At 43.0% G+C, this 10,670-nt stretch overlaps 1 protein-coding gene across 4 annotated transcripts in view; it reads right to left on the bottom strand.

Annotated features, from left to right (window-relative positions):
* Positions 1 to 9,751: 9,751 nt before the first annotated feature.
* The window catches only part of CAMK2D (calcium/calmodulin dependent protein kinase II delta), a 342,528-nt gene continuing 341,609 nt past the window's right edge, over positions 9,752 to 10,670 (bottom strand). Inside the window, exon 20 of one of the 4 annotated variants that reach the window (XM_044301298.1) lies at positions 9,752 to 10,253. In XM_044301298.1, coding sequence (XP_044157233.1) covers positions 10,187 to 10,253 — 67 coding nt within the window. In that variant the 3' untranslated portion in view covers positions 9,752 to 10,186. The remainder of the gene's footprint in view (positions 10,254 to 10,670) is intronic. The other 3 variants (XM_044301306.1, XM_044301323.1, XM_044301332.1) reach the window with 3 other exon arrangements.

The following is a 10,670-nucleotide window of genomic DNA, read 5'->3' as shown; positions in this document are numbered from 1 at the left end:
ACCTGTTACAAATCTTTGTGTCATCAGCAAAAAGACACACCTTACCATTGAGGCCTTCTGCAATTTCTCTGATAAAGATATTGAACAATATGGGTCCCAGAACAGATCCCTGAGTTACCCCACTGGTAACAAGACCTTGGTCTGAATATACTCCATTGACTACAACCCTCAGTTGCCTGTCCCTCAGCCACTGCCTAATCCATTCAACAATATGGGAGTCCAAGCCCAAAGACTGCACTTTATTGATAAGCCTTCTATGTGGGACAGTATCAAAAGCCTTACTAAAGTCTAGATAAGCGATGTCTACTGCACCTCCTCCATCTATTATTTTAGTCACCCAATCAAAAAAATCTATGAGATTAGTTTGACATGATCTCCCTGAAGTAAACCCATGCTGTTTTTCATATTTTAATCCATGGGATTTTAGATGTTCCACAATCTTCTCCTTAAGTATGGTTTCCATTAATTTCCCCACTATTTATGTCAGGCTTACTTGCCTATAGTTGCCCGATTCCTCCCTACTACCTTTCTTGTGAATGGGCACAACATTTGCTAATTTCCAATCTTCTGGGACGACTCCTGTTGCTAGTGATTGGTTAAATAAATCTGTTAATGGTTTTCCTAGTTCACCGCTGAGCTCTTTTAATAGCTTTGGGTGTATCCCATCAGGCCCTTTTGACTTATTTGTATTAATTTTAGACAGTTGACTTAGAACCTCTTCCTTTGTAAAGACACATGCATCAAAAGATTCATTAGTCTTCTTTCCTAACTGAGGTCCTTCTCCTTCATTTTCCTTTGTAAAAACTGAACAGAAGTATTCATTGAGGCAGTCAGCTAGTTCTTTATCTTCTTCCATATACCTTCCTTCTTTTGTTTTTAATTTGGTAATTCCTTGTTTTAGTTTCCTTTTTTCATTTATGTATCTGAAGAATGCCTTATTGCCTTTTTTCCCTGACTGAGCTAATTTCTCTTCTGCCTGTGCTTTAGAAGCTCTTATAACTTGTTTGGCCTCTCTCTGCCTAATCTTATAAATTTGCCTGTCATACTCATTTTTTTTTTATAATTCCTAAATGCTATATTTTTTATAATTCCTAAATGCTATCTTTTTATAATTCCTAAATGCCACTTCTGCTGAGTACCACAGTGGTCTCTTCCTTTTTTTGCTTTTACTGACAAGCCTAATGCAATTTTCTGTTGCCTTCAATAGTGCCACTTTTAAGTAGTCCCATTTCTCCTGGACTCCAATGAAACTGTTCCAGTCTGATAGGGACTCGTATACCACTAATCTAGTTTTCGAAAAGTCTGTTTTTCTAAAATCTAAAACTTTTGTTTTTGTGTGGTGTGACTTAGTCACTGTACTTATAGTAAACCACACTGACTGGTGATTACTAGATCCCAAGCTTTCCCCTACAGTAATATCAGATACCAAATTCCCATTTGTGAATACTAAATCTAAAATGGCCTCCTTCCGGGTTGGCTCCTCCACTACTTGCTGTAGAGATAATCCCAGTAGGGAATTTAGAATATCTGTACTCCCGGCAGAACTAGCTATTTTGGTTTTCCAGTTTACATCTAGAAGATTGAAGTCTCCCATAATGATAACCTCCCCTTCAATGTCATTTTAGCTATTTCCTCAACTAGTAGATCATCTAATTCTTTGACTTAGCTAGGTGGTCTATATATCACACCTACACGAGTTACCTTATGATTATCAAGCTGCAAGGTAACCCAAACTGACTCTAAATTGTTCTCGCTAACTTGTATCAAATTAGATTTTATGCTATCTTTCACATACAGGGCCACCCCTCCCCCTTCTTGCCTTCTCTGTCTTTCCTGTATAGAGAGAACCCTGGTATTGATATATCCCAGTCATTACTCCCCTTGAACCACGTCTCAGTAACAGCCACTACATCTATATTCTCAGATGCCATTATAGCCTCAAGTTCATTGATCTTATTTCCTAGACTGCGAGCATTTGTAGACAAGACTCTGAGCTTGTCATTTCTTAACCTTTGTGCTACTGGCCTCTTGTTCCGGGGGGCAGTCGGACTGCTGGATTATCACTCTTTTGCCCCCCTATTCTTCTTAGCAAATACTTGGAACTGTTCACCGAGGACATTTGTTCCCTTGAGAGAAAGATGCAAACCATCTTTCTTGTACAGTTATTTTCCATTCCAACAAGAGCTAACATGAGACACAAAGCCAAACCCTTGGTTCAGACACCATTCACCAAGCCATACATTGAATTCCTTAATGCGCATCTTCCTGTCATGCTGAAGGTTATGCACAGGCAGAACTGCAGAGAATGAAACAGTTGATGCAACCTCCCGTATATCCTTTCCAAATGTGTGAAAAGCTTCTTTCACCTTTGAAACCTCATTGCAAGCCAGATCGTTTGTCTCAAGATGGAGAATAACATCCACTTCCCCTTCCTGCTTTGCTTGACTAACAATATTAAGGATCCGTCGTCTATCCCTGCTAGCGGTAGCACCAGGGAGACATCTGACAACACCATTCTCCTAAAACTTCACACCTTTTATGATGGAATCGCCCACCAACAGCTGCTTACTATCAATCCCCACCTTCTCCTTTTTGTCTCTGGCTGCAGTCTTACATACTTTAGGAATGGGAGATGATTGTTTCTCACCCACTGTGCTTGAACCATCCTCCATGTTGCTTTTGCACTCTGAAAGTGCTGCAAATGAATTATGGAGAGCCACAGACTGTGGGACATGCCTTCTATCCACAACTCTCAGTCTACCAGAACCTACAGTAAGAGTGCCATTGCATTTTTTTTTAGTATATATTGGAGGCGTGGCGATCTCCATGCAGTCATGCACACCTGACCAGCTAGTCTGCCCTGGAGGCTGGTTTTAAAGTCAGTATAAAACTGAGTCTGCTTTTATAGCGCCTACCAGTAGCCATTTGGCTCCAGGAGAAGTATATAGTGGGCTCAGCATGCATGTTGGTACTTGCATCCCTGGATCCGATGGAAGCTGATATGGCACTGGACGGGGTTAAAAGCAGAGTGTGCCTGGCATGCATGCTGTGCCTGCGCTCCCTGGACTTTGTGTGGCTGTCATAGCCCATAACAGGTAGGAACTAGTGTTAGGGACCACTCATAGAGGCGACCTTGACGTGGTGAGTGGCTTATTACGCTTTCGCCAAAATGTACACTAATGCCTCATTCAACATCCAGCATAGAGGCCGGGCAGAGTGCTGGTTTCAGAGAACCAGAAAATTAAATGGCGGATTCACCTATCTACATGTAGAGAGATGAGCAGCTTCCATTCAATTCTTAGCCTCTTAGATACATGTATGGCCCAAGCTGACCACACTCCTTTTGCATCGGATACCAGCTGTTTTATACACCTGACACCTGCATGCAGTGATCAGAATTGGCAATATGCCTGATGGTGACAACAGCAACTGAGCAGGTAGACAGAGGAAGGGGGCTCCCTCTGTTTCTCATTCGGTGCCATGGGCAGGGCCGGCTCCAGGTTCATGTGGGCCCTTGGGCGTTAAATCCCAGTGGGCCCCCATGAGGCATTTTTTATATTGACATGTCCCCCTGTGGCTCCCACACGGTATAATGACCCCCCGTGGCCCCTATACAGAATAATGACTACTAGTGGCCCTTTCACAGTATAATGACTACTAGTGGCCCTTCACACATTAAAATGAACCCCCAATTCCCCCCCCCCCACTGTATTATGACCACCTGTGGCCCTGCGTTCAGAATAATAACCCCCAGTCGCCCCTATTCAGAATAATGACCCCCAGTAGCCCCCACACTGGGGGAATACTGTATGGAGGGGGTTCTGGGGGTCATTATACTGAATGGAGGGTCATTGTTGATCATTATACTAAATGGGAGAGACTGGGGGTCATTATACTATGTAAAGGGCCCTCATAGTATAATGACCCCACAGTGACCCTCCATTCAGAATAATGACCCCCAGTCGCCCCCACACTGGGGGTTATACTGTATGGAGGGGGCACGAGGGGTTATTATATTTAATGGGGGCTCTGGTGGTCATTATGCTAAATGGAGGGTCAATGGGGATCATTATACTAAATGGGGGGCACTGGGAGTCATTATACTGTGTAAGGGGCCCTCACAGTGTGATGAATGACCCCCCAGTTGCCCCCTCACATACCTATCATTGCAGGGGAGCTGGTGGTTCTGTCATTCACTAACCGCAGCTCCCTGCGCTCCTTCTATCCGGCGGCCCGCTGCAGCAGTGAGCCAGGCCTGGAGGAGAGAAGGAGATGTGCAGTGATGTAGCTAGAACTGACTGGGCCCCACAGCAAATTTTAGTAAGCCCCCTCCCCCCCAATGTGTGTTCACATCACGTTTTTCCTATCGGTTTGATGTATACAAATGTGCAGCACTCCACGTTTTTGTATCCTGCAGAGTCAAGTAAAAAATGCATACGTTAACGTATATGTTTTTTTACAATGGAACTGTATGGTGAACGGACGCCACTGTGCGGCATCAGTCTGAGGCATCTGTTAACGCATACATTTTTGGTATACATTAAATGGATGGCACAAATGGGATGTGAACCCAGCCCTAGTGTCAGAATAAGCCCCAGTACACAGCGGAGCAGCGTGGCGGAGAAGGAAGGCCGCCATGTACTGAAAGAGCGCTACCTGGTCCTGGTGGTCAGGGATGAGGACTGTGTTTACCAAGGATCATTTTCTACTGGGAAATACAGGGCACAGTATAATACACTAGAATCTATATACTATAGATATTAGCCCTACCCCCAAATAATAATACAATTAGGGGGTCATTTATTATATAGAAATACGACTATATTAGGCGTATTTCTGACACAGATTGTGGCGCAAAGGTCCTTAGCACCGCAATCTGTATCTTTTCCCGCTCATGCCAGGTCTAAAAAAAGTTGTGTGGGCATGGAAGGGGATACAGTTATGGCCGTGCAGTTATTGGATACCACCGCCATATAGTGATAACACCGCCATACAATGATAAAACCACCATACAGTGACCGGATAAAAGGGTATAAGAGGGCACAGTACAGGGAATGACTATGGGCACTGCACAGGGTGTGGTAAGAGGGCACAATGCAGGGTATAAAGGGGGTACAGTACGGGGTGGGGGGCACAGTCACATGACCCTGTGACGTTAGAAGGTCCTTATGGTGAATGCTGTTCAGATGCCACCATAATGAGAGGCAGAGGAGTGAGACAGGGGCCCTGGATGGACAGGAGGGGTGGACACAGCAAGTAGGTGGAAGGGGCTCTGAGGGGGATTCATACAAGAAGTAGTGGCAGGAGGTCTGTGCAGGGCAGCAACAGGAGATAGGAGGGTGGAACAGGAGCTCTGGATACATGAGGGAGGAAAGGAGACAGCAGGGGCCTCATGAGGAGGAGATAGGACAGGATATGTGGGGGGCGGGGCAGGTGTCATACAAACTGCTTAGGGAAACAGTAATACAACTAAATAGAATGAAGCAGCAGATCGAAGAGTCCCCCCCTTCTGTCCCACAGACAAGAGACAGTCACAGTGCAGACTCACTCACAGACTGTCTTCTCACTTCTCTGCTCCAGCTCCAGCCCTGCGGTCTCTCTCCTCAATGTGTCCTGTGTAGAGGGGGCGTGTTCTGAGTCTCTGCAGCTCAGAGGGCCCCACCAAAGGGGTACTGCGTAACTGAAATGACAGCAGTGAGAGCTCCTATCTGTATTGATGGAAGTGCTCATAGCAGCTCAGTGGACCCCCCCAGGAGCATTGGGCCCCGGCACTTGCCCGGGGATGCCGGGTTATGACGCCGGCCCTGGCCATGGGATTGCCATAGTAGCCAGGGGTCTAGTGAGGGTTCTGAGGCTTGGCGCCATAGTGATACTATTACACACTACCAGGGTGTAACAGTTTAAAGCTATTTGCATTTTTAATACCCTAGTGAGAAAAACGAAACTATTTTTATATAAAATATTTAAACAAAGAAATATCGTTATACTCCTCCTTTTTTCCATTTACAGTATCAAGTAAAAAAAAAAAAATTATCAATAATTTGCATTGATGTGTCCATAACAGATAATAGTAACCAGTTCCCAACCGACTGTTGACTTAATACATCCAGATGGTTTAAAATGTCCTTGCAGAGATCGCAGCTGCATGCTAATCGGGAGTCGCGAGCCCACTGTCAGTGAAATTTGTGCTCCCCATAGAGAAGGGAGGGGTGGTTTTTCACATCCCTGTTTTCATCATCACCCTATACACAGCGCTCAACAAACACGGTGTATAGAGATCAGGAAGCACAAAGTGCCACTTCCTGCTTTGGTTCTAGCAATCATATGATCATCGGGGCAGGAGTTAGTGCAAGCTGCTGGGTCTTAGCAGACCCAGATCAGCTGTAAAGTGAGGCTGTACAGCCCTGAAATCAGCAATAAACTTAAATTTTTTAATGTTATATGTTCCTCAAAGTTCTTGTATGACCTTATGGGGGACTCAAAGTATAAGAGAAATGTTACCACATAGCACACTGCAGCTTCTAGCCCCGCAGCAAGTTACCACAACACCATACATCCCCTATATCAAAATGATTGTTTGGAAAGGGCACATAATTATAAACAATTATTTTAGGTGTGTATTGTGCGATTAACAAACAGAAATGTTAAAAAAAAATAAAAAAAATGAAAACCAGACTAAAAAAAAAAAAAAATATTAAATTAAAAATGGCATAATTAAAGCCATATGTTTGACCAAAAAAGGCACCATAACATTTACATAACTGAACAGAACAAAAAGTTATGGCTGATGTCAGGTATAAATCAGAGGGAAAGGACCAGTAGATCTTAATGTTGGGCCACATGGCTGTTTTACTGATGTCATTTACACATACAGTAGGTGGCACATCGGCATCATCATATTTCAGTGTCCCATTCATTATCCTTATTTATTGCCCCTAAACATATCATATAGAGACTGATCAGTGATGTTAGCTGATATGTGTTAAACCCTGACATCTAATATAAACTCTAGCACAGAGCAGGCACGAGCATCCTCAATGTATCACATGTTTATGCCTGTCCCTAGTTCCTTAGCCAAAGAAAAACACTTACACTTGAGTCACAATTGAAATCAGCCTCAGTCTCTGTCACTCATTGACCACCATGAGAAAAATATGTTTACAAGGGGACTGATTAAGACTGATGCACACAAATGCACTCTGTCAACTGTTGGAGTCCCAGAAATATATGGCGTAACACTTTAGGTGTGAATTTGGCATACACATTCCCTAAAGTACAGTAAATTGAAAAGTTCTCCAGAACGTCTTTGATGCCTCATTAATTGATGTCATTGTGTAATTTGCATCAAGTAGGAATGTGATTGCGAATTCCATCTGTGTTTTTTGGCACTCGGAAATGGAAAACATATGCAATAAATAGAGTAAACTATTGAAATGCAGATCAACAGTGCAAATTTTTATGCAGTTAGAATCACGCGGGTTTTGATGACTAGCGTTGAGACAGTTGACGGGGAAGTGAAAGCTTGTTACATCATCCATATAGTCAACTTCAAATTAGCGCATCTAAACTACATAATGTATGGAGCACTCACACGTGACCCTGAAATCACTTCTTATATCTGGCCCATATAAAATGAGGATGCATCGTCTCTGAACATGACATTTCACAAGTTATTTAATACCTGTAAATGTTGCTTCGATCTCTACTTGCTAGGAGCACAGTAGCAGTAAGTGACATTTGACTGCCCTTTACAAAGTGCAATAAACATGCAATTAAGAAATGAAAAGTGCAATGTTTTGCAGCACAGTGGCAATGCAAATAGATCCTAGTAAAGTTGTATCCGCCGTTAATATGACAGCTGACAAAATGCATTTTAAGCAAGACAGAACCTCTCATTATTCATCTAATGTCAAGCTGGGACAGGATCCAAATTACTTTGCCTCTGTGTAGATTGCATTTTGATGATGTGCCTTAGGTGCAATAGATGGATTGGCTACAAACTTTTTGGCACCACTTGATTATTCATTCTAGATTTCCCAGTGGGTGTACTGTATTCTCCCAGATGCATAAACAAAGTAAATGATAATGTGCATTAAATATGAACCTAGGATCATTGGCCATTTAGTATATTGTAGTGTTCAATTCTTCAGTGCTGCAAGCAGAATGTCAGCAGATTACACATTTAGTCAAGAGCAGCTTTCTTTTTTATTACATTGTGAACCTTAAAGGGTCCAAGTCACGGCATCCCCACCGCTGTTTCAAGCTCTGGTGAGGGGTGGAGGCTTCCGGCAACTTTCCAAGTACAGCACTGTACATCATTTAGTGGCAGAGCTTGCTATTGCAGCTCAGACCCATTGACTTGAATGAGGCTGAGCTGCAACTAGGCCATGTACAGAATGAGGCTGTGGTGCTCAAGGCCTCTTCTAACAGCTGATTGTTGGGGGTCCCGGGTATCACCCCCCACCCCTCCCCAGATCTGATACTGATGACCTATCCTGAGGATAAATCATAAATCTATTTTCCTGGATAACCCCTTTAACTGTTATACATGTAGTTTGCTAAGAATGTCCACATGATTATTGTGGGTTCCCTCCTTGAATGTATAATAACCAATATAGAAGAATGAGTTACATTTCTCAACCTAATTGAATTTTTAGAATAATGAGTTTAATTCTGCAGGCTGAGATGCTGAATGACATGGTAAGCTTGTTGCCAAGCTGCTTCTCCCCTTCTCTTCTGGTAGAACAGTCATGTGAGAAATGCTGATCGCTGGAGATAGATGACCTAACAACCAGAGTGTTTTCAATGGGGTCAGTGTCAGATTACTTATTCCTTCAACTCGTGTTGAATACAGGATACAGAGGAATGGCATAAACAGTAATAAAAAAATTTTTACGGACAAAATTAAATACCTTATTAAACCCTAAAGATCACAATACACAGTTGAGTCACATTATTATGAGCTAATATCCAGAGTGACCGCCATGTGCAGCATGGAAGACAGCTAAATGGGCTAGGAGTGACTCAATAAGATCCTGGTAGGTTGTCACAGGTATCTGGAGCCATGCTGACTGCAGTGCATCCCACAGCGGCTGGAGGGTGCATGGGAGAGGATCCATAGAGCAAACACAATGAGTCTGGCGAATTAGGGGGCCAGGGTAGTACTTGTAAGTCTTAATCATGCTCTCCCAACCAATGTCAACAATTTTAGCCACGTGACATGTCTTATTGTTTTCCTAAAAGTTCCCATCTGCCCCAGGGAAGACAATCAACATATATCGATGTATGTAATCTGCAAGGATGGATTCATACCCAAATCGGTTGAGAGTGCCTTCCACATGGATGAGTGGGCCCAGAGAGTGCCACGAAAACATTCCACAGAAAATAATATTGCCACCACCAGCTTGTGTTCTTCCAGCAATGGTTGTAAGTGTTTGTTCTCTGATATTTATCACCTGACATGTCAATATCCATCTGTTCGATGAAAGATAGAGTAGGAATTAGTCCTACCGGTAATTGGTTTTCCAGGAGTCCAACATGACAGCACCGCAAGAAGTTGTCCTTATACAACTCTGTAGGGACAGGAAGACAAAGAGATAAAAAAAAAAAAACTCCCTACCTCCACTCTCCAGTGTTTTACAAATTACTACACCAGATAGATGCAACTAATTTATTTAGAACCCACAATGTTTACATCAAATCACATTGTTATGCTTTTGAGTCACAGGGAGGGTAATAAGGGTGCTGTCATGTTGGACTCCTGGAAAACCAATTCCCGATAGGACTCATTCCTACTTTTCAGGACGTCCCCCATGACAGCACCACAAGGGAAACACCAAATGAATCAGTACTTGATGGGGTCTGGGGAAACTGCTTGGAGGACCTTACATCCAAACACCAAGTCCTGATTGGTAAGTCCACTCCTATAATGTCTGCAAAATGTATTGTAGCTTGTTCAGGTTGCGGCTTTGCAAAACTGGTAAAGTTTGCCATTAGCCCTCTCTGCACTTGAAGCGGCCATGGCTCTGGTTGAGTAGGCTCTTACAAAGGGCAGTCCACCTCCTGGAGTTTGTATGTTTCTTTGATGGTTTCCTTGTTCCATCTGGCCAAAGTCTGCTTATAGATTCTATTAGACTTATGCTTCCCTTCATATTGGATAAAGAGATTAGAGTCTTTCCTCCACATTTCAGTGATCTGAAGGTATTTCAATACTATCCTTCTTACATTCAAACAGCTGCTGTTCCTGTTCGTTTCTGGGGAGGTACAAAAAAAAGGTAACATTATCTCCTGTTCTCTGTGAAAAGGTTATCCTATCATCTAAGAATCTTAGGTAGGGTTCTTTTATGGACAACTCCCCTATCCTAAGTGCAGTAGTGATGGCCATTAGGAAAGCAAGCTGCACACAGTTAACTAAATGTTCACAAGGTTTTCAACTTTTTTACAACAGGGGCAGGGAGATGATAAAGCATCTCAGGTACCGTATATTTAATTTTGGATCAGTCGAATAATAATAATAATGTGACCTGTATATAGCTCACTTCTGGAGCTTCTGCTTATCAATGCAAGCTCAGTGAGTGTCTTACTTTGATCTCAAGTTTACTTGCTTGCGGTGCCTATGGATACACGATGCTAGTATTCCAGCCCCAGAAAAAGTACAAAATGGCTGACCT

The sequence above is a fragment of the Bufo gargarizans genome, chromosome 1 (assembly GCF_014858855.1).
Source record: "Bufo gargarizans isolate SCDJY-AF-19 chromosome 1, ASM1485885v1, whole genome shotgun sequence".
In the NCBI taxonomy this organism is placed as follows: Eukaryota; Metazoa; Chordata; class Amphibia; order Anura; family Bufonidae; genus Bufo; species Bufo gargarizans.
The sequence above is the reverse complement of the archived record's forward strand: the minus strand, read 5'-3'. Positions and strand labels throughout refer to the sequence as shown.